General features: G+C 44.8%; 1 protein-coding gene across 1 annotated transcript in view; it reads right to left on the reverse strand.

Moving 5' to 3' along the window:
- The window catches only part of VEPH1 (ventricular zone expressed PH domain containing 1), a 295,014-nt gene extending 278,839 nt beyond the window's left edge, over nucleotides 1-16,175 (reverse strand). Inside the window, exons 1-2 of the mRNA XM_004704124.3 lie at nucleotides 15,948-16,175; nucleotides 6,157-6,438 (exon numbers count right to left, since the gene is read on the reverse strand). Coding sequence (XP_004704181.1) covers nucleotides 6,157-6,294 — 138 coding nt within the window. The 5' untranslated portion in view covers nucleotides 6,295-6,438; nucleotides 15,948-16,175. The remainder of the gene's footprint in view (nucleotides 1-6,156; nucleotides 6,439-15,947) is intronic.
- Between the last annotated feature and the right edge of the window lie 8,737 nt (nucleotides 16,176-24,912).

The following is a 24,912-nucleotide window of genomic DNA, read 5'->3' on the forward strand; positions in this document are numbered from 1 at the left end:
ATAGGAACTGGAAACACACGGAAACCAGGGCAGATGATCCCTTCAGGACCAGTGGTGTGCATGGCAATAATGGGAGGATAGAGGGAGGGTAGGTTGGAAAGGGGGAACCGATTACAAGGATCTACATATAACCTCCTCCCTGGGGTATGGACAACAGAAAAGTGGGTGAAGGGAGATGTCAGACAGGGCAAGATATGACAAAATAATAATTTATAAATTATCAAGTGTTCATGAGGGAGGCGGGAGTGGGAAGGGAGGGAAAAAAATGAGTAGCTGATGGCAGAGGCTAAGGTGGAGAGCAAATGTTTTGAGAATGACGAGGGCAATGAATGTATAAATGTGCTTTACACGATTGATGTGTGTATGGACTGTGATAAGAGTTGTATGAGCCCCTAATAGAATGAAAAACAAAAAAGAAAAAAAAACTTGCGATGGTACTGTAGAGGAGTCCTGGTGGAGTGCAGTATAATGTTGGACTGCCAACCACAAGGCCAGAAGTTCAAAACCACCAGAAAGACTGGGCTTTCTACTGCCATAAAGATTTATAATCACAGAAACCCACAGGGGCAGTTCTACTCTGTCCTATAGGATCACTATGGGTCAGAGTTGACTGGAGGGGAGTGAGTTCATGGGGTAGCTTTATCTGATAGGGTTACCATTCGTCCAAGTCAAGTTGAGAGCAATAGGCTTATCTAGAGAAAGACTAGGTGAATAAAGTTGGGGGAAATGTATGAAATACAAAAAGAGTCATACTGGCAGCAGAATCTGGCTGTGATTCTTCAGCCCTATCTGGGGAGAAAGCTCTGGCCCATGACCCTGAGCGGCTGCATCCCTGGAGGAGGCGTGGCCCTGTCTGGACTAGGACTAATCAGTCTTTTCATAGTAGAGAACCAGGAAGTGCTTGAATTCCACACAAACTCCCCCGTCATTATCAAGCAGTTTTTTGCTTATAATTTGGCCTTCCCAAGGAAAAGAATGTGTGGTCATGTGGTCATGCTGACATAAGCATTCTGACCCACACAACTTAGAATTCTGCACATAAATGCTCAAATTATAGTCCTAATTTCTGTTTCTGAATTTAGCATTTGGTTTGTATGACTTGGCTTCCTGAAGCCTGAGAATTTCTCATGCACTAACAAAATGGAGTGTCTAGACCTGAGAGTCGAGGGTTGAAATGGGAGAGAGTGTAACTGTCCCCTGCCATAGACATTTTTTTCGTCATGAAAAAAGGGGGAGGGGAACTGGGGTTCTTCTACTAGGAAAATAGCGAGCAAAGTTGAAAACTGGTGCCTGCCACCCAGGGTTGGATGTTCTTCTCATTGGGAAAAGGGTTAGACTCTTGCTTGCCTGGGTGGGACCAGAACGAAGAATGGAGGGTAGCAAATATAAAGAATAAGATTGCATTTGAGCACAAGGAGGAACGCGCTAACAATTTGAACAGCTGCCTCTTCCTCAGTTAGCATTCCCTGGTGACCAGCAACAGGAAAAGCCGGGTAACTTTAGGCAAAGTCATAATATGATACAAATAAAGACAAGAAGTATTTAAAATACATACGTGAAGGGCTGAAGTATTGTATAGATGCTAAGAGATCTTGCCTTGGGTGTGCAGGGACTAAGGCAGCTGTGGTGTCTGAGGTGCAGGAACCAATGGGCTATGTCTTCAGGGCATCATCACCCTGATAAGTCACCCTTGCGGAAATACCATCTCACCTGGACAATAAAGGCACCAAATGAAAACAAACCTAAAATAAACACATGTTGGCAAGGGTATGGGAGATTGGAATGCCTCTCTACTGCTGGTAAGAATTCAAAATGTATTTTCCACAACCATTTTGGAACATGGTAAAGTGTTTCTTTAGAAAGCTAGAAATAGAACTATCATATGAGCCAGCAATCCCACTCCTAGATAGAGATCTTTAAAAAGTTAAGAACTATCACATGAATAGTCATATGCATACCCATATTCCTTGCAGCAATTTTCAGAAGAGCAAAATGTTAGAAATGATCCATTTGCCCAACCAGACATCAATGGCTAATCAAGCTGAGGTCCATACAATGGAATGCCATACAATTTGTTATAAGGAATAGCAAGGAATCCACAGAGCAACCCAAAGGTTGGACCTGGAGGACAGAGAAAGAAGTCCATCACTAAAGGATGAATATTGTGCGAGACCACGATTATCCACATAAGAGAAAGAAAACTACAAATCCATGGAGGAAAACCCTTTGATGGTGACCTGAGACAGAAAGGGAGAATTAGTGGCTAGGTAGAAGACACCTGCTAACCACGGTGAAAAGCACTAAACAACTTGGGAGAAGTCAGCAAAACATGATGAAGATGAAGGAATACAGTGAGAGGCACACGAGAAGCAAGGGCAATTCCTAGGGAGCCCCGGTGGCCTAGACGGCTACACATCGTGCTTCCAATGGGAAGGCTGGCATTTCAGGAAGCACCATTTGTTCTACAGGACAAAGAGGAGACTCTCTAATCCTGGACAGAGGACTGCTCTGCCTGGAGGGTCTCTTGGAGGAGGAATGGACCAGATGGCAGTGAGATTTTCTGATTTTTAATTTTTGTATGGCAATGACCCTGACAGAGAAAAGCCTGCAACAATCGGATCAACAAACACTAATTTATGACTTGATATGTAGGTAGACAGGCATGCTAAAACAAACAAACAAAAAGCTGGGGAAGAGGGGAGGGGAGCACACACTCCTGCAGAGGAGCTTTGGTTGTGGGTGTTTCTAAATAATTGAGAGGCTGCATGTACATTGAGGTAGGCCACAGAGCACACAAGGGCACAGCCATATAAACTTCTCGTACATAACCAAACACCTCACAGGATGAAGTTCTGAAGTATGCAGACAATAACCTGTACAGTTGAGGGACAGCGACCTCAATGGCCACAACATAGTTCATAAAGACAATATTCTGCTTCTGACTTTAGTGAGCAGTGATTGGGGTCTTCAAAGCTCTTGAACGGCCATTGCAGATACAACTACTGGAATCTTACTATCTACAACAAAGCGGAGAGAAGAAAAGACTCATTTGTCCAGAAGCACATAGACCACAGCCAACCAAGCCTTAAAACCAGAATTAGATGGTGCCTGGCCATCACCTCTGACTGCTCTAACTGCAGTTATAATAGCGTGTCCCAGACAGAGAGGGAGGAAAATGCAGGACAGGACATCAGATTCACTGACAAGACTAAACGTCTGACACTGACTGAGGAACCTCAAGGCTATGGTCCTAGTACAGCCTTTCAACCTGGAACTAAAGCATTTCCAAAGACAGAGACTTGAGTTGGGGTTGACTGGACTGACAACAGGTTGCGTTTTGGTTGCCTTGCTTGCCTTCATGTTCCTTACGGCGGAGAAGGCGCTTTTGAGACTCAACGAGCAGATGACTGCTCTGTAAGGTCAGAGGACCACACGGAAGGGTTGTTATATCTTTCTAGCAGGAAATAATCCCTACGAACTCCAGCCATTAGAAATCATCTAAGAATTAGAGGAACTTGAGCTGGCTTTTAAAGAGACCGAGAAAGGAGTCCCAGATGTGGATATATGGACAATAAGGATCGATCGGAAAATCTCTGCATTGAAAAGCTGGTTTTGTTGGTACACATTCTCTAAAGAAAATGTTCTCTTGGCAGTAAAGCCGGTGAAAACAAGAACCTGTGGAAGGCAGAAACCTGTCATAGAGGAAACACAAATATTTTATAGTAAAAGGAGAATAAAACAGGGTGAGCCCGCCCTCCGTCAGAGGCAGAGAACTTGCCAGGCTAGGATAACAGTCCTAATGAGTTCTGGTTCCTACAGGCTTCACCGTACGTTGCACCTGTCCCACGCTAAGTTCCACATCAAGTTCACTCACTCACTCACTCACTCACTCACTCACTCACTCACTCACTCACTCACTGCCAATGCATAGTGACCTTCTAGGACAGGATAGAACTGCCCCCGTGAGTTTCCAAGACCAATAACTGTTTACAGGAGTAGAAAGCTCCATCTTGCTCCTGAGGAGCTACTAGTGGTTTCAAACCGCTGACCTGGTGGATGGCAGCTCAGCTTGTAATCACTGGCCAGCAGGGCTCCTTGCTGAGGTAACAGACCAGGAAACAAGGGAACAAAAAGCCAGGACAGAGTCCGTCACTGAAGAAGGCAGGTGAACTCCGGGCTCTCAGCTCTGCTGGCTTGGTGCGCCGCCGAGGGCTAGAGGACGGACTTTGCTCCTGATGGCAATTAACTGTCTTAATTGTTAACAAACAACAGAACCGATGAGTCCTTTTAGGAACCGAAGGTGTAGGAAATGAGCAACATCTCCGTGATGGTGAAACTGAATTTGACGTTTGTGAGTCCGGGTAATTGACAAGGGAAACAGAAGAAATCCCTGACCACCAGTGACCTCTAGTGGAAGGAGACTTCAGGGAATTTAAGAAGTAATTGTTGATGCTCTTGAAAAAGCAAAGTGTACTCTGCCACTGGGTGGATTCTGACTCATCATGACCCCTAGAGGGCGGAAGGCAACTGTCCCTTGGTGTTTCCAAGGCTTTGCAATGACGACGGACCTTCAGTTAGCACCGTCGTACCTTAGCCACGGTGCCACCAGGTCTTCTCTCTTATTCTGCCCGGGAGAAGACAACCAGTGGTACATTCTAGAGGCATGTGACTGCTCGAAGCAGCCCTATCCAGGACGTGCAAACGTCTCAGGAGCACGTTGTGTTTCAAGTCAGACTACGAGGTGGTGAGATTTCATCTCCAAGACTTTGACTTTGGCTCACATTCTTTGACATGTGATTAGGAGAATTCGGTCCTTAGGGAAGGACATTTCGCTTGGTAAATTAGAGGGCCTGAAAAGAGGTAGACTGTCAACGAGATGGATCGACACAGGGGCTACAATTGTGGGAGGCGAATGGGGGACCAGGCGGCGGTTCACCCTGTTGAACCCAGCATTGCCCTGAGTTGGAGCGGACTGAGGGGAGCCTATCAACAGCAGTAGTAAGCTGATGAACGCTCTGGAGAAACAAAGGTGGAAACAGAATAGCTGCCAATGGCATTACTGGGGAAAAGAAGAGTGTTTGGGCAGTGACTTCATGGTCACTGGGGACTTTGCCGTGTCCCTGGCAGCCAACGAGAAGCCATGCTGACAGGCTGGAGGAGGAAGTTGCCCTGGCTGCCAATGTGGCTTTGAAACATCTCTTGGTTAGAACATGGAAGGGAGATTTATCGCTGAAATGTGTACCCTTTGCTAATTCCGTGTTTTAGGGCTTTCGTCCCACCACATCCCCCTGCCCAGAGAGTCTCTGTGCCAAACTCTGGCAAGTTCTGTTGAGTTGGAAGGACACGAGAGGAGGATTGGTGGCCTTTGAAGAGGGACCAGTCTCCTTGGGGAGGTCCAAGCATGACCAAAATGGTCACTGTCACATCATGCTGGGTACTGTCACCTCCTTCAGGAAATAGTTTCAGAATTGCGAACAGGCTTGACATTGAGAAGGAGCAAAGGAATGGGAGGGTAGCTAAAGGCTTTCAGTCTATCTGATCAAGGTCTGTGGGCTTAGGAGGCAGGGATTGAATTAAATGGATGTAGATGCATATGTGGAAAATGGAGCAAAGGGAAGATAAAAATCAGAGAAGCTAGAGAAGCAGACTTGGCATTTCCAAGCCCTGGGCAGCGATCACTTCAGGCAGTAGAGCGTTCACTGTCCTGTTCTAATATTACCTCCATGGCAGGAGGCATTATCTGGCTTCTTGCATTATTCAGCCGTCGCTGCACATCCACCTGTGTTACGGATGCTGTAGTGTGGCGGGGCATGTTGGTGCCTTAATCTGCACCTTCTTCTCTCAGCTTCATTTTAAATATATGGAAAGAGGGCCTAGGTTAGCCCGCTTTATGGAGTCCACTCAGATCTGCAAGTCCCAGAGTTTTAGCCCCCACTTCAGTGGGTACACCGAAACCGGGCTGCCAGCTAAGTCAATGGTCTCCTTGGTGTTATCACCTGGACACCGACTTAAACCACAGAGCCAAGTGCAGAGAGGGAGATATCTTACCAGTTCCCCCCTTTCTCCCTGCACAGATCTTTCCTTCCGGGACATAGGCAACCAATTGGCTCTATGATAGATCGTTGCAGGGAGCCAGTCTAAAACCATTTTACTTACTGAAGATGAGCTGATTATTTTAATTAGCTCCAAAGCTTCTGTCAGGCTGTCTTCAATCTCAGCATCATCTAAGGAGAAGAGGTCCCCAGCTCGTGAAAGATCTTTTTGCCCCAAAACTAGTCTGAATAGTTGATGCATGATGAGGAGTCTGATGATTAGTTGACTTTCTGCAGACCCAGGGCCATGTGTGTCCGTTACTGGAGCTCAGCAAAAACACGTAGCAGGAGGTATTCCATGAAAGGTCATTTCCCTCCCAGGCTTTGAAGTCTTCCTTAACACTCTCTGCAAGGGAAACAAATGACACAATATTGCCATTAGCAGGCTGGCATGAGCGCAGAATCAGGATGTCAGCTTGGTGCCCAGTAGTGAGGGGAAAAGAACACTTGGAAACATGTGTGTTGAGTAACAGATCTTGGCTTGATGGTCTTCAAATGAGCCCCTTCCTTATTTTGTCTCAAAAGCTCCTGTCTGAAATGATTAAATCCCTATGGAATTTAACTTGAACTTCAAAAAGCAGCATAAATTTCACACTTATTTTCTACATCCTTCTACATCTCTCCATGGCACAAGGAAACAAGAGGACAAGCAACAAGCATATGCCCAACACTTGCCAGATGACAGATTCCCATGAAAATCAAGCCTAATGGGGGAGTGAAAGAAAAGAGAGAGCCTAGGAACATCTTTTAGACTTGCCACCTTCTAGGGCCTGGACATAGAAACCAGAGTTTACTTTCTTGGTTGCTACAAGGGCAATAGAAGCTTCCCCACCCTAAGGCTAGAAGGTGATCTCACTACTTGTTCTATTTTAATATGCTTTCTAACTAATGGAATAGAAGGTTCCGAATTAGGAGTTTGGAGCTGGATAAATCTTCACTGAACTTGAATGCCAACGTAAACTAGGACACAACTTTGACATGAAAGGATTCCAAGGTGGAGTGAAAAGGAGGAACTTTGGGGTCAGGCAATCCTGTCTCTGATCCCACAGTTGACTCAATAAAGTCCCATTGTATTTTTCACGCATGAAACGAACCCCCATCCCACTGTCGTTAAGACAACTCCAACTCCTAGAGGTGCTAGGGGAGAGAGTAGGACTGCCCCCCAGGGACTCCTATGGAGGCGATCCATCTCTGACAGAAGCTGACGGCCACAGCTTTCTCGAGCTGAGTGGCTGGTGCTTTCAAACTGCCCACTGTCAGTTAGCAGCCAAGGACTTTACCATTGTGCCCAGAGCTCCTGTCTTACTCATAGGTCAAACCAATTGCATTATTCAGCGACAGTACCCAGTGTGATGTGACACTGACCATATTGGTCATGCTCAGACCCTCCATGATTTGGTCCACAGGAAGTGGAGTAATGGCCACAAAGAAATATCTGTCTATTCTCAGGTGAGTTGATTCAGAGGTGAGCAGACAGAAGCCAGGAAATTTAGTGACCTCTCCATGACCCCATGGTAGGTAGGGTCGTGGCTGGTCTCCTTGTTTCAGGCCAGTGGGTAGCTCACAGTTTAAGTCCAGTGTAGTCACCTCAGACATGCAGGTCACTTACAAGTGTAGCCATGGTCTCAGAGAGTGACCATGCTTGACTTAATATGAGTAATGCTGCCCAGATTTTCACCAGGAAGCAAGAAAACTGAGAAGGGAAGCTGCTGCTTCCCTCCAGTGGTCTCAGCCTTCGCTGATCCTATCCCTGTAGGAACAGCTCTGTGCTGCAAACAATGCTAAAATGCCAAGGTAGATGCTTCCTCTACTACATGATCTCTTAACCCAAACTAAAACCAAACCCACTGCCATTTAATTGATTCCTATACATAGCAGCCCTATAGGACAGAGCAGAACTGCCCCAGAGAGTACACAATGCTGGAGTCTTTATGGAAGCAGACTGCCTCCTCTTTCTCCCATGGAGTGGTTGGGGGGAGAGGGGAGCCCTACATTCCTGCCTAAACTTCAGTGGTTAATCTTGAGTGTCTCTCAAGTGCAAAATAAGTCTTTGGTCCCTAAGCAGAAATACCGAGTTCTTCAACACACACCCAAAACATTCACAAATCCAGGGGTAGAGTGGAGAGATAAGAACTTGTATCAGATATTCTATACAGACAACTTGGAGAAAAGTCCCGTGGGTACTATAAAGTGAAGTCTTAGAAAGAGAGAGAGAAGAAGAGAAAGATGGACGAGGTGGGAGAGGAGGAGAAGAGAGAGGGAAGAGAAGGAAGAAGAGAAAAGGGAAAAGAGAGAAATTCCCTTGGTGAAGATGCGTGGTGCTGCTTCTCTGGAGGAAATGGCATTTGATCCAGACCTTTTGTATTGGGTAAGATTTTTACCCATCGCCCATCATTTTGTCATACTCTGAGGATTTATATGTTACTATGATGCTGGAAGTGCTGTCAGTGGTATTTCAAATACCGGCAAGGGCACCCATTGTGCACAGACCGTGTGCAATCTGTAGGTTGAAAGGTGCTCAAAATACACAGTGCCTGCAACAATGGACTCGTTGGATGCACGATGGCCTACTGATGACCACGGAGAGGGAGAGGGACCTGGCAATGTTTCACTGCTACACACGTGACCACCATGCACCCAATGAAGATGTCTCTATGGCAACCAGCAACAAGAGCTTTGCAGGCCTCATTCACTTTGCGGAGGATCTACTAACAATGTGGAACACCTGGGTCATGGCATCCCATGCTTTGCGACCCCATGCTTGCCTTTTGCTATCTCCCCCCTGTTTTTCTAATGCACTTCCAATGTGTACAACACATGCATCGATTTCTGATGAGAAAATCCCTCTACTTTGAAAAGCCTCAGGGATATTTATAATCTTTGGTCTGGTAATTGCACTTAGAGGAATTTAATCTAATGAGAGAATCAGGGCTATAAACATAAACTTCACCTCATTAATATATTGTGGCCCCAAATCACAACATTATTGATAGCAGGAAAACAAGCTGTCAATTAATTACTAAATGAAAGTACACCCACAGAAAAGGACACTGTGCAGATACTAGCAATCGCAGTTTAGAAGGGAATATATTGATATGGGAAGCTACTCACACAGTCACTAAAACAAGAAAGAAAAGGAAAGGCAAAATAGAAAACAGTTCAGGGAAACGTTTTGAAAAAAAGACACACCACAATATCAAATGATTATGCAGTGTTGTGGGCGACTTTTCTTTCCTGCCCCATGTTCCATATTCCATGTTTTCTATTTCTTATATTTCCCTCCTTCATCGGGGGTGCAGTCATTACTTTTGGGTTCAGAAAACAAACCCCACCCATATGCTACCTCCAGATTTTTAATTAATGTATTTATTTATTACGTAAAATGTAAATCAGAAGGGGACTACATCCTGGGACAAGTCCTTGAGCGCTTCAACAAGGTCTCCGTGCGCACAGTGACCACCGGAGAGAGACAGCCTGGCAGGAACACTGCAACAGCCCACGAGAGAGCGCTCCTCGAGGCAGCTGCTGCCGCAAAGCTCTGGGACGCAGGTGTTCTTGTGGCTTGTGACAGGCCTGGGTGACTTGGTCTCCCAAGGACCCCTTTGATGCAGGGAGGTCACCTCCACCTGCGGGCGGGCCTCACCCCTTCAAGGATCGAGCTTGTGGACTCAGAGCTGCACAGCAAAGAGCCACGGACCAGCGGCCCGTCTAGGCATCGAGATGCATGTCCCAGCTCAGCCGCTCAGCGGATGTGGACCTTTGGTCTGAGCCCTTCCCTTCCCCGAGCCTCGGTTTCTCCAAGGAGGCGAATGAATGCGCGCTCAGTGAGTGGTTTTCGACATCGGAGATGAAGGAGTGCACGAGAGAGTTTTGTCAAGTAATGACGCTAATGCTAACAGCTGATGGTCAGCGGGCCGTGCTTCCCAGGTGTGGACCCAAGAAACTCTCCCACCAACTCCATATGGTGAGACACAGCTCAGGGCCCCGAGGGGAAGGGGCAGCGTCGGATGGCAGGCAGTGAGTCTCAGAAAAGCCCTCTCTGGGTTCTTTGTCGCTGTGCACATGGCCCTGCCCGTGATGCTGACTACATAGCTTTCTCCTGCCCAGAGCGCCCACATGGTGGCTTTAAACTAGCCTGGATTAAGAGGCTCAAGGAGCTGTTACTTATTTCTCAGCGGCTCTGGTCAATGTTTTGCTCCGTTTCAGGTTTTGACAATGGTAGAGAGGGTCAGAGCCAGATCAAGAGCTGCTTCATCTGAGAAACACAGTGACACACGTGCGCTCCCATTCAAATCCTTTCTGTGCTCTCTTGGACACTTTGCTTCTCTCAGTTCTTCCATCCACCCTGAGACAGGGTTACGGGCGAAGAGACAGGATGGGTGAGGTTCGCTGCCAGGCCTGAGGTTACACATAAGACCACGATTCAGATCCAGACCGGTCAGGCCTCAACCCTCACACGGTGTGCATTACAAACACCAGACCAAACCAAAACCCAGACTGCCTTATACAATTCTGCCTTATCCTCAGTCTTTACCCTCAACATTTCTTTACCTAATCGTGCCTCCCCAAATGCACCGGCATGGATTTGATGCCAGTCCATAGTGACTCTCTAGGGCAGGGTAAAACTGCTCCTGTGGGTGTCCTGTAACTCTGTACAGGAGTGGAAAGCCTTCTCGTTCTCCCTTAGAAGGGCTGGTGGTTTCCGAACTGCTGACATTGAGGTTAGCAGCCTAACCTGGAACTGTGATGCCCCCAAGATGTCTGGTTTCTAACCTTTAAGAGACCCTAATTTGAGGCCCACCACCTCAGTATTCAGTTAAAGGGGGTTGGGGGTGGGGCTGGTTTTGATCAGTCTGTCAGAAGACACAGACACCCCCAAATGCAAAACACGACAATTCAACATCAAGAGGGACACAGGCCAGGGAGTCACAGCTGCCCCCCTGGGAACTCGGTTTACCTGCAGAGCTACTCCTCAAGGGCGCACTTGGTGTGACTCAGCTCTGGGCTTAAGACTGGGAGGGAGAGGCAGGGGCCGGGACGCCGGGAACACAGCACACAGCAGGGAAGTCCGCTCAGCTCAGTGAACCTGAAGTTGTTCCTTGCAGTGGCCGGTGGAAGAATTCAAGGAATGCGGGCAGCTGCCTGCCCCCGCCCCCCCCAAGCCCCAGAGAGGTCAGGTGATGGATCGGCCGCAGCTCACCCAGTGGAGTTACTCTCAGTGAAGCGCTCTTGTTTCCTGGCCTGTAACCTAAAGCCTGCTCCAGTAAAAAAAAAAAAAAAATAGAGTTGTTTTGAACAGAGAAAACAAAACTCCCAGTGTTCATGAAAATCTATACTTTCTCTGGGAGACTGGAAAAGAAAGACGCCCGGCTGGAACACCAGTGCATCAGGAATGCCAACAGGTGAATGGAATGTTGCTTTAGAGCCATATCCCCAAGCCCCAGGGGGCGGGAACTGCCCTTCAGTTCCCAGTTCCCGCCGTCCTCGGATGGATGTCACAGGCACAGTTTGAAAGACTGGACGCTTGTCCAGCCATAGTCTGAAAGAAGTCACTCTTTCACTGTGATTAATATCCTTGACAGTCAAAGGACGCAGGGACTGATTTAAAACAAATGTAAAAATGGAAGTTACCCAATCAAAAATGCATATTCTTATTCTCCCCGCCCCTTCAGTCTCTGGCTCTCTCTTGCTACTGCATTGTCTGGGAGAGTTTCCATAAAGCTCCACTTGAACAAGATATGCCAGACTTTCCCTTTAAATGTTGTAGCAATGCTCAGAAAAACACGTTAACCCTAGTAATCTCTTCCCACTGGAGAGGGAAGGCACTAGGACTTCCCCTTGTTTAAATAATTTTTTAAAAAATTATGTTGAGGCTCCAGGAGCCCAGGTGGTGTAGTAGTTATGGGCTGGGCTGCTAAGTGTAAGGTCAGTGGTTTGAAACCACCAGCTGCTCTGAGGGAAGAAAGGCAAGGCTTTTCTACTCCTGTAAACTCACAGAGGCAGCTCCACCCTGTCCTATCGGGTCACTGAGTCAGAATGGACCTGTGGCAGTGGGTTTGGGTTGGGGCTTGTTGGGACTCAGATCAGAAGCTCTTAGAGGATGTAACCAGATCAGCCTGAAAACGCAGCCTCGCTGCGCTCTCCACATGAGCCCAGAGTTCACGTTGGACTTTAAAGCTGCCTTTTCTGTCAGGAGCTTCTCTAACCTTTGTGCCGATCTAACCACGCGCCCTGAAGGAAACATGTTTCTGGAGATGCAGGATGTCACCGTCTATTCCCAGAGGTCTGTCTTTGATGCTCAAAGATGCCATGTCAACATGATAACCTGCACCCAAAGGGTCTTGACATATCAATCTGCCATGCCATGGTCCTACAAGGGGCAATATCCCTGAGAAAGCCATTCTAACAAGTCCCAGAGAATCTGTCCTGTCCCAGTTCTGTGATCGTCCTGTAATTCACCGAAGAGCACGTTTACAATCATGTACCGTTCACCTACCTCATCCCCCTCCCACCCAAACTCTGCCCTCCAGTTGATAACGTCTAGGAGATGTTTTTCAGCAGTTCTCTGCACCATCCTCCTCAAATCTCCACTCTCCAATATCCCACCTTCAACTCCTCTGATGGTCCCAGTCAGCCGTGCTGGGACAGCTTTAGTGCCCGCCGGCTTCTTTCTCGCCCCGCAGACTCGCCGCCTTCTTTCTGGTCTGGGCCGTCTCTGGACTTTCGATAAATCTCTTTATTTTACTTTCGTACTGGCAGAGAGGTTGCTGGTTGGACTGCTAGCTTCGAAGGCAGCCGTTTAAAACCATCGGCTGCTCTGAGGAAGAGAGATGGGACTTTCTACTCCCTTAAAGAGTTACAGTTTCAGAAACCCACAGGGTAAGTTCTCCCCTGTTCCACAGGGTCACTTTGAGTTGGTATCGACTCAGTGGCAGTGAGTGTGTTGACAGTAGGGCTGGTGCCCTGGCAGTACATGATGAAGGGCTTGGCTGCTAACCCAAAGACTGATAGTCAAACTCACCCGCCTCTCATTGTGGTAGAGATGTGGTGTGGAGGAAAATGTATACAGGTTTACAGTCTTGGAACTTTTATGGGGGCGGCTCTCTGTGTCCTATAGGCTGCCTGTGTATTGGAGTGGACCCGGCAGCATTGGGTTTGGCTTTGGTTTGGGCGGTACATCTATCTGTCTACTGATAAAGCATGCACAGTTGTGTGGCAGATAAATTCATCTGTATAATCATTCAGATGTGGACACTGTGAGTGTTATATAACCAGGGATCTTCCTAGACATTGTGCAATCATTAGCAAATTTTAAATGCTATCCTGTGGACAACCAGATATCCTTCCTAACAATGGTGAATCCTGTGTACATGGATACCAGTAGAACTATGCTTGCTCTTAGGGGTTTTCAATGAATAATGCTTCAGAAGTAAATCACCAGATCTTTGGTCCAAGGTACCTTTGGGCAGACTCAAACCCCCAATATTTTGGTTAGTCCCTGAGGCGTTCTAACTGCTTACCTTACCTAGAAACACTAACCACTGTCAGCATGTTCTACCATTAGTAAATTTCCTGTGCTCAGTTGCCATTTGAGTCTCCCCTTTTAATGAAATAGCTTGTTTTTCTCTAGCCTTCCCTCACCTCCATCCTCTGTTCGTTGTGTGTGGTTCTTAACCCTTGTTTTTATCTATTTTGAAAAGGAAAGAATATTGTTGTTGATGAATGCCATCAAGTTGGTGTGGGACCAGAACTGGGCACTCTTCACGAGTCCAATAAGAAGAGCAGAGCGGAGGGAAGGGAGGAACCTGGACGTAACTGGGTTCAGATATCAGTTATGCAATTACCTGCAGTGCAAATTTGGATGGATTAATGAACACTCCTCCACTCACGATTTTTATTTGATCCCTTTTGGTTTTTGACAACCTGATCTAATTCTCTGGAGAGAGAGCCTGGCTGTGGTCCCAGCCTACACAAGAACAAGACTGAACAATAGCAGTGAAGAAATACAATGGACTGGAAGACAATGCAGCTCAGACTTGGTGTGGCTGGGTCATCCAAAGCCTTGGCTTTGAGCATGCTAGCGTAGCTCTCCCCATTTGGTAGCAAGGCTGGAGTATATCATTTCCCCCCAGGGCCCCGTCTTTAGGACTTTCCAAGGTGATTACTACTTATCGGACCATAATAAAACATATTCGTTGACCGGGTGTGTCTGAGTGTTGCACATCTGTGAGGGAAAATCCACATGAACCAGACATCCTACCATTGGGATTCCACTTGTAGAAAAATGGAAACTTTGGGGAAAGGGGAAGATAATTAACTCAGAAGTCAAGTTCTTGCAAGTAATTCACCTCCTAGCTTCCGACTCAGGGTGGAATGTGGCCTGCCTTCCTGGCTTTAGAAAATTACAGAACAGCAATATTTATTTACATTAAGCTTTCAAAACTAGTCTGCAACAACAACCAAAATCATTTTGTTCACCTGTATTATGACATGCCCATAGACTGAGACTCATTTGGGGTCAAGAAACTTTCAATAAAGTTCTCAGATAGATTTTTTCCCCTTGAAAGAAAGGATTAAAGAATCTTTTGAAGGAGCATCTTTTCACACACAGTGTGAAAGGCCTACAGGCATTCCCATGGGAATTGGCCGCATACATTTCAGCCTTTCCCACAAGATGTCTATTGTTCCCTGGCTGCCTCTCAGTTTCCTCTGCCTGTGACACCGTTGCCACATCTCGCCTCCACTGAAAGCTTCGGAGACGGGGCTATTCCAAAGGATGCTGACAGACTCAGCCCTCGGTCCAGTCTTTTTGCTAGAACACAATTAATTTGTAGCAAGTTGACTCTCACAAACCAACCCAAATCAGTTTGGTGGCCTACTTAATCAAGAGCTCCAAAAAACCAAATAAACCCAAATGATTTCATTTTGAATACATATTGAAACAGAAATAGATAGGGACTGAAACATATGGTCAAGTCTAATAAACTTTCTGAAACCTAAAATCTCGTGATTGATCACCCAGATTTTTGAATGCACTTCTATATACTGGTTCACCTACAAATCTTTACGTAGCAGGTCACCTTTGCTCTGGAATAAAGTAAATCTTCTTCTTGTTTTTTAAATCCAGATTCAAATCTGTGTTTGATTTTTGCAGAACGCAAATTCAAACTTTCAAAGTACAAAGAAAGCTCATATGTATCTTAATTTAGATTTCAATTTCAGATATTAAACAAAGAAAGTCCAAATTTAAATGCCTGCAAGGTTTTTTTTTCTGTTTTTAAAATGGAAATTTATAAATTTCATAAAGTCCTGTGGTTGATTATTATAGCGATTTAAATATAAGCCCCAAAGAGCAAAAATGCAGTTAGAGTCAATTTGTAAAATATCTGAGGTATCAAAAGAAAATTCTTTTCTACAAAAATAACAACACAGTCAGTACAACACATTAACAATAACAATGCCATTTAATTTTCTTAGAAAATCCCAGGAAGAGTCAGTTTTTTTTTACCTGCTGCAAGATGTTTCCTGAGAAAAACAAACATCTAGAAGAGACATGGGATCTAGACTTAGGGAGTCTAACAAAATATGCACTAACGAGAATATATAAAGCATGGCTTTCTTGCCCTTGAGACCTAGAGACATGTTCCAATAACGTACTTACTCTAATAACTGACATGCATGCATGGGTGGCCAGCTACACAACTCTCAAATGCGCTTAATCTGCATAATCAGCTGGTCCCTGAAAGCTGCTCTGCCCCCATTTCTCCAACCCACTCTCTACATCACTACATCACACTGACTTTACTTAGCTGTTGTCTCTGCAGAACAGAAAGATAGGAAAGAAGGCAGCCATACCTCTCAGCCCAGGAAGTTCTGGCCATCAGGGGGGATAGAAGGTGAAATGCTCAGGCTTGAGAGCAATTCCACGCAATCCGGGGCCAAGCTCTCAGACAGCCCTGCGGCTCTCAGGTCTGCCGGCTGCTGCCTCCTGCGCGGCTTGCCGGGCCAGCGGTACACTTGACTCCCTCACCGCGGACTCACTCTCACCCGTGGGCCCTGCAGTCAATGACTAACTTCCGCTCCCAAACTTCGGATCAGAGCGAACAATTGGCACACAGTTTCAATTATTTCATGTACTTGTCGATTTGCAGACGCTTCTCTGAGCTGATCAGTCATTTGAAAGAGTTAGAAGATTTGCCCAAGCACTGGTAGTTTGGGTTCTGTTAATAAATAACTCGCTTTCAGGAATTCGGGAGTTTCAGGTTAATATCAGATGTAGGACGTTTATCAGACATCAGTGGGGCCTGCGGAGGGATGGAAGGAGCAGTAGATTGGGAAGTTATTCAAGGGAAACGTGAGAGCAATACCACAGAGGCAAATGGCTAGCCTGAAACAGCGACAACTTTCATTGTACCTACTGATGTTGCTAGGGGCCCCGGGGACATCGTGCTTCCGGTTTGGGGGTGCTGGGAGGAGGAATCGACCCCGTGGCAATGAGTTGGGTTTTTCGGTTTTATTGATATCGCTAGCAAAGCCTCCGAACTGAATCAAGAAGCATTTCCCATCGCAGCGGATATGTTTTTCTAATCAACATTGTCTTCTTGTGTCCACCCAAATTGCTATCTCCCTTCCTTTCACCATCCAAATATAGCACCCTTCTTCTCAAGCCAGAAGGAGCCCTCAAAGTGCTGCGGGTTCGACGCTAGGCTTCTAACTGCAAGGTTGGCACTTCAAAACCACTAGTCGCTCCATGGAAACAAAATCAGGCTGTCTACTCCCATAAAGTCTTGAGAACCCTATATAGGGTCACTATGAATTAGAATCTGCAGCAGGTTTGGTTTCTCAACTGTAATGTGTTGGAGGTCTTGTACAAGCCCTTGTATCTCCCTACCTTTAATAGAGAATGCCCTTCCAAAGCGCTGATGCATAAATCAGATGGTGCTGCTCAGTGAATCATTGTATGTGGAGGCTCAACTGTCCCCTCTTCTGTACTGATCATATATTATTTCTAAATAGAAGAAGTCTGCTAATGTTAAGAGATTTAAAGTGAAATTACATAAAGGTTAATTACTAGGAAACACTCTCCCACAGAAACTAAACTCAATGCTATCACGTTGATCGTGACTCACGGCTACCCTATAGGACTAGGTAGAACTTTCCCTGTGGGCTTCCAAGGGGTAGAAGATCTCATCATTCTCCCATGGAGTGGTTGGTGGTTTCAAACTGCCAACCTTGTGGTTAAGCAATGTGTGTGTTGCATGCCTTAACACAAATTGTGTTATGTGGAACATAATAATACACTTCTGCATCTTATTTTTCAGTCATCATTACTATGTTTTGAGGTCTGTTTATATACAAATTACAAATGACAAAAAGAATTTTGGTGTGGCATAACTGGCTAAGTGCTCAACTTCCAACCAAAGGTCAGTGATTCAAATCCATACAGAAACATCTCAGAAGAAAAGATTGGTGATTTACTTCTGAAAAAGCCTCCACTGAAAACCCTTTGAAGCACAGTTCCACTCTGCCACACATAGTGATCCTCACTGAAATTGACAGGGTATCAACTAGTTTATATAAAGAAAGAGATGTGTATTTTTAATAGCTGATGGTATTTTATCCTATGAAACAACACATTCATTTATCCATATTTATCCATTGCTTTACTGATGAAGTTTGGAGTGGTTTTCAGTATTTTACTAATATAATGTAAAATGTGGTTAAAAAGCTGCTATGATTACTAGCATCACTTGTCCACAGCTGATTGCTATGAGGTGGGCGTCTGGCATACCTCCTATCTCCAACCTTTTTACTAGCTCTGATGCCAGCCATGCTTTCTATGTCTCCGCTGGGCTCAATAATCTGTTGTAGTGGCCACACCAAAAATCATAGAAATAATCATAATGACGAGACTTTTTAGGCAAGTAATGGATTACAATTCAGGATCAGAAATGACTGGATACCGTTCTTCAATCAAGACAGTCTCTGCTTCAGTAATGATCATAAGCAAGCCTCTCTCCGGCCCTCAGCTGTTGGCTCTTGGGGCAATTTGTGCCAACCAGGTTCCTGCTCTGTTTGCAAGTGTTACCTAGGTCTTTAATCCTACCAATAAGTGCTTAGAGACATTCCCTTCCGCCCATTCTGCCAGTAAGCCTTCTCCTCAAGATGCTCAGTCCTTTTCATCTAGGGACCGAGAAGCTGAGTGTGCCGTCTCCTGCAGGTCTTCTGTTCTTCTGCCTTTGCTGCTGCTTCTCTCCATGTCTTGCCACCTCTGGTGTTACCTCTCTTTGTCTCCAGGGTCTATGACTTTCCAGCATAGAGACTCTAGGCCCAAGAACACACTCGACTCCCATTTCTTCTGGATAGAAGTCAGGTCCCCATTTTCCACTTCTAAGCTGGATCCTTTTAACCTTAGCTGTAAGGAAAATGCAACCAACCTTCATATTATTTTCATGGTCCACTCCTGCAAGGTTCCAGGCCCTGATTTGCATTAGGAGCCAACTGTGTAATCCTCTTGGTGAGTCAACCATCTTGGTTGCATAGTTCTACCCAATTGTTTTGTGAACGTTACAAGGTCATAGCTAGAAAGGCCAGACAAAGCCATTGGTCTCACCACAGCAAGGTTCTTAGCCTTTTTTATTTTTAGTTTTCACAAGAAGATGCAAGAAAAATTTACCATTACCTAGAAGGTGAGTGAGGTAGTTAATTGTGCCAACCTGGCCGATAAATACATGTGGGGTTAATTGCAGGGTGGAGGGATAAATGGCTCGGTGAGTCTCGCCTTTCTAGTTCTCAGGTCTCTTGCTTTCTGATGGTTGGACCAGGGTGCAGCTGCCTTAGCCAGCTCCCTCCTTCAGCTGGCAAGGCTCACTTCCTGCAAGACATCCCCGAGGAGAAGCCACATGGACCTACCCTGATGCAGCCCTGGGTACTGGAGCAGCTATGTGGAGACCCCTGCAAGCACTGAGATGCTTACCCATTCACTGACTCAGCTTTCCTCCTGCAGTCGGCATCATCGTGTGTGTTTTGTGAGATGGAGGACAACTTTGTGGATTGGTGTTGGACATATCGGTTAATGTTGGCCTTGTGGGCTTGGGCAGCACTGGGTTGGGATGTTTTCTTGATGTGCACTTACCCTTTATATAAAACCCTGTCTTATACATGAGTTTCTTGGATTTGTTTCTCTGAATGTACCCAGACTAACACAGTGAGCCTATTAATAGTACCTGCCAATCTGAGTGTTTTGTTCTGTTGTACATAGGGACACTATGAGTTGGAACCAACTAGACAGCACTTAACAACAACAACAACATCTCCTAGAGTTGTTATTAGGGTTGTTTATTACCAGTGAGTCAGCTCCAACTCATAGTGACCCTACAGAACGCAATAGAACTTTCCCACGGGGTTTCCAAGACTGTACATCATTTTAAGAGCACACAGATTCACCTTTGAGGTTAGCAACCCAAAGCTTAACCCACTGAACTACCGAGGCTCCTATGAGGGTTATCTGAGGTCTTTTTGTAAAAAGTCAGAGCCATGACTGGAATGCAGTGAGTGCTGCATGAGTGTTTGTTGAGTACACACAGGAAGGGGGCATCCTTCAAAGTGCTTCCTTAGGCACAGTTACAGGAAATTAAGGTAAACACCCAGAAGCAAAATTTCTGGATTTAAGAATTTTCAAATTTTTATTTTACTAAACACTGCCAAGTTACACTCCGAGTGGCGGTGTCAACTAACACTCCCTCTATGCATACAATGAAAACAAAAGCCCTCACAACTGGACCAACAGGCAACATGATAAATGGAGAAAAGACTGAAGCTGTCAAGGATTTAATTTTTCTTGGATCCATAATCAATGCTCATAGAAGTCACGGTCAAGAATCAAATTATGGATTGTATTGGGCAAATCTGGTGCCAAAGACCTCTTAAAATGAAGAGCGAGGATATTGCTTTGAAGACTAAGGTGTGCCATGCGATTTTCATATGGATGTGCAAGTAGGAAGAAGACCACAGAAGAATTGATAGACTCAAACTTAATTAAGAATACTGAAAGTTAGTGGATTTCAGAAGAACAAGCAGATCTGTGTTGGAAGAAGTACAGCCAGAATGCTCCTTAGAAATGAGGAAGGTGAGACTTGGTCTCACACACTTTGGACACGTTATCAAGGGAGATCAGTTTCCGGAGGGGAACATCATGTTTGATAAAGTAGAGGGTCGATGAAAAAGAGGAAGACTGTCAAGAGATGGATTGACCCTGTGGTTACAATAATGAACTTAAACACAACAAGGATTGTGCGGACAGTGTATGACACAGGGTCATGATGAGTCGTAATCAACTCCACGACAAGAATAACAACAGCCAGGCCAGGAAAGGACAATCTCTCCCTTAGAGACTTGCCTGGGTGGGTCCTTGATGCAAATTGGGGTACTAGGGACTCATGGTTATGAATCTCACTGTGACTGCCTAGACTGGAGGGGCCCTGAATGAATCTTGTAAATGATTCTGTCTAGCATAATGTTTGTGTCCCAATCAAAATTCCATTACCATATCTGTATCCCTCCTGCAACTGTGATGTATTGATCTGGTGCCAATCATGGTATTGTGACAGTTTGCCTTGTCTCCAAATCCCCTTTAAGGGACTGAGTTTCTGTAAATGCTTGGGGTCTGACTTTGACGATCTCCATCGTCCCAATGAATTGTCATTGTCTTGTTTTACGAGACAAAGGATTTAAAGTTTAATAAATGTGACTTTACAAATTATATTTGAACTTGAGGGTGTCTTTGGCCCCAACAACCAGTTCTGTCACATCTTTGGAATGCATTTTTTCTTGCAATTTATTTTCTATGTTATTATTCCTAATGTCAAAGAACACCAGAGACGTTTGCATGCCATTTATATTACTAGTTTTAAGAGTTTGTAGACTTTCCTGAAATGTTAAAACTTCTATCACCTATAGAGTGGATAGTTTTATCCTTTTTTATTCCTAATTCCACTATACCTCTTGCTTATTTTTTCTCTGATATCCTTTTAAAGCTCACCTTGACAGATATTATAACGTTATAGATCATTTCTGAGAACGTGCCTTGATCTTGTTGGTGAGTTCATTTCTGTTTGTTTTTATTTCCGTTTTATTGACTTCTGCTTTATCTCCCCCTCTTTTTTTTCTTTTCTAAGAAATGTTTTTCCTTCCTAACTCCTTGAGATTATTTAGCTTATGCATATTTTTAAACACTCATTTGTAAAGCATTGATATCTTTTATACTATTATCCTTATTATCAGGAGTCTTGGTAGTGCAGTGGTTAAGTGCTTGGCTATTTATATCTATTTTGAGACTCTTTTATCCAATGTATATGTTGGTCCGGGTAGACTAGCGAGACAAATTCATAGACACTCATATATGTACAAGAAAGAGCTTTATATAAAAGTAACTGTATATTAAGAAAACATCCCAGCGCAGTCCAGGTCAAGTTCAGAAGTCTGATATTAGCCCATATGTCCGATATCAGTCTGTAAATTCCTCTTCAGCCTCACACAACACATGCAATGACACAGAATGCAGGAAGATCACAGGCCAGTGGGTGGACAGTCTTGTGGATGCACTGGTGTTGTAAGCATTTCAGCACTGGCATGGGTGTCCACGTGGCTCTTCCAGTTCCAGGGCTCTGGCTCCATTGGCACAGTTCCATGTGGCTTGTCAACAGGAATGTCTCTCAGGGATAGAGTGTGTTCCACCTCCAGGGAGGAAGACAGGAGTTCCCAGAATCCCCAGGAAAAGGCCATGCCCATACGGAGGCCTCATTGGCTGTGACCTGATTGACAGGCTAGACTCCACCCCTTTTCAAGTTGACAGGAGATTATGTAACTTCCACAGTGTAGAAAATTAGAATTCATCCTTGGAAATCAACTTTATCGTTATTAAGTGGTATTATGGATTGAGTTGTGCCTTAATATGTGTGTCAACTTAGATAGGTTATGGTTTACACTACCCTGTGGTGGTTTTCCACTTTGTGATCTGATGTAATGATCTGGCATTTAAGGCATATTGAAAACCTTACCTTTGCATATCAATAAGAAAGAATTATCAGGGAGTGTATGTTGAGTCACCAACCTTACTCAAGTCATTCCCTTGCTTCAGTCATAGTTTTCCTTACAAGAGATAAAAGGAGAAAGAACCAACAGAGAGGAGCACTTCCATATTACTACCATGAAAGATGATTCAAGAGAGAAGCCATTCCTTTGGACTCAGTATTTTTGTGCTGAGAACCTCCTAGACCAGCGGTTCTCAACCTGTGGGTCTCGACCCCGTTTTGGGGTCGAACGTCCTGTTCACAGGGGTCGCCTAAGACCATTGGAAAACACATTTTTCTGATGGTCTTAGGAACTGAGACACAGCTCCTCTGTCTGTCTCCAGGTGAGTCCGCCCACATGCAGATATGCCCACATATGAGCACCAACATGAAGACTGTTACCCGTGCTACACCCTGCTTCAAGGCAAAATTTCATTTACTTTCCATTAGAAATACATATTTCACAATACATAATTACATATTGTTTTGTGATTAATCACTATGCTTTAATTATGTTCAATTTGTAACAATGCAAGTACATCCTGCATATCAGATATTTACATGACCATTCATAACAGTAGCAAAATCACTGTTATGAAGTAGCAACGAAAATAATTTGATGGTTGGAGGGTCACCACAACATGAGAGCTGTATGAAAGGTCGCAGCATTATGAAGGTGGGGAACCACTGTCCTAGACCCAGGGGAGCATTCAGGCCAAGACATGTGTAGATCCCCAATGAAGGTCTTACCCACAAATGCTCGAAGAGAAAAGAAACTTCCTCCAGACCGGACAGAGAGAGAGGCTTTTCCTGGAGGGGCTGCATGGAACTCAACTTCTAGCCCAATGAACTGGGAGAGGCTGCGTTTCTGCTTGTTAAAGTCATCTACTATGGTATTGCTCTTCCAGCAGCAGTAAGTAAATAAGACAGTTATAATTTACACATAACAAGGCTTGTTCTTTCTATGTCTACTTCATCTGATTAGGGTATAACCATACAATTGTTCTCTTGGTCCACGCTTGCATGTTACGTTTCTTTCCATACTTTCAAGGTCAAACTCTTCTTATTCTTACATTTTAAATGTGTCTCCATTTTACATCATATTGTTTCCACCCCTCAATCCGAACGTATTTGTCTTTTAATCAGAGCATTTAGAACATTTTCATTTAATCTAATTATTTACATATTTTAGTTTAAATCTACCATCTTAATATTTGTTCTACCTATTGAAAAAAATTTTACTCTTCTTGTTTTTGTTTTAATTAAATATTTTTAAATCCCTTTTTTCCTAAACAAGCTTGAAAATAAGATATGTTCTTAATTTATGAAAGCCTAATATCAGATGGCACCTTATCCTTCTTGGACAATACATTTTCTCCATTTTCTTCCCTCCGGATTTATTTGCCATTGCCATGACATATCTTAATATGCTGCGTCTGTCTCTCACACACTAAGTTCTTCATGGTGACCCTATGAGGCGAGAATTAAGTTCATGCTGGCTTAACAAGCATCACAATAAGGCTGCAGCTAGCAGAACAGAGGACAGAGGGGAGGGCTTCAGGGGTGTGTGTGTGTGTGTGTGTGTGAGAGAGAGAGCGAGAGAGAGAGAGAGAGAGAGAGAGAGAGAGAGAAGAGAGGGAGAAGAACTGGTGGCACAATGGTTCAGCACTTAGCTGCTAACTGAAAGGTTGATGGCTGGACACCCCCACCCCCCACCCCCGCCCATGCCTTTGCCAAGAAAAGAACGAGAGATCTTTTGCTGAACAGTGAACAACTTGACAGCAAACAACAGGATATACTTGTGGTTTTTCAGAAAGTTCGTGCAAAATCCCTATCGTCTCTCTTTTTTTTAACGTGTGTAAATTAGGTGGGGTTTACATTTCAGAGCTTCCATTTTGTACTCAGCAGTTTAAACTGCTCATTAATGCTCTCAATAACTTGCCCTAACCCTACTCTGTAGGCTTGTCTCCGCCCTCTTGTGGATAACTCCGTACCCTAAAGAAGGAAGAGTCGCAACACAACAGACATGTGCGCATCCAAGTTCATCACAGCACTGTTCACAATAGCAAGACGATGGGGAAAGCCGTAATGCCCATCAGTAGAACAGAGGACAGAGGGGAGGGCTTCAGGTGTGTGTGTGTGTGTGTGTGTGTGTGTGTGTGTGTGTGTGAGAGAGAGAGAGAGAGAGAAAGAGAGAGATAAGTAAAGAAACTTTGATGCATAGACACTGTTAGGCACCATGGCAAACGATGCATTGCTAAAAAGCAATGTTGAAACCGGGAAGCACCTCATGGCATGGGTCCACATGGTGAACATGATGCCAGGGATATTAGCCAATCACCAAAGAACAGATGTTTTATGAGGCCACTGTTAAAAGGGGGAAATAATCCATCATTGTTTAATTCTATTTTTCCATAAAAGTTTTTGAAGCCCCCTCACATACATGTCCAGACAACATGTTTGGTCTCACCATAGCACTATGATGTGGTCATGTATGGATTTACTTTCATTTCTCTTGCTGTGGTTCATCAGGATTCTTCAGTTGGCTGTGTGAGGTCATTTTTTGAACATTCTCAGTCACTGCTTCCTAACACAGTACTCCTACCTCATTCGCTCTCTCTCTTCCTTCTGGATTATTACTCCCTACACTATAGCCCTTTTCCTTTTTATGATTTCTTTCTCTTATTATTTTTATATCTCAATTTTCTTTGTTCTCTGCTTTATTCTGGGTCTCTTCTGATTAGTCCTCC

This window comes from Echinops telfairi, unplaced genomic scaffold (assembly GCF_000313985.2).
Source record: "Echinops telfairi isolate 266 unplaced genomic scaffold, ASM31398v2 ScPeMD7_7420;HRSCAF=8458, whole genome shotgun sequence".
Classification (NCBI taxonomy): Eukaryota; Metazoa; Chordata; class Mammalia; order Afrosoricida; family Tenrecidae; genus Echinops; species Echinops telfairi.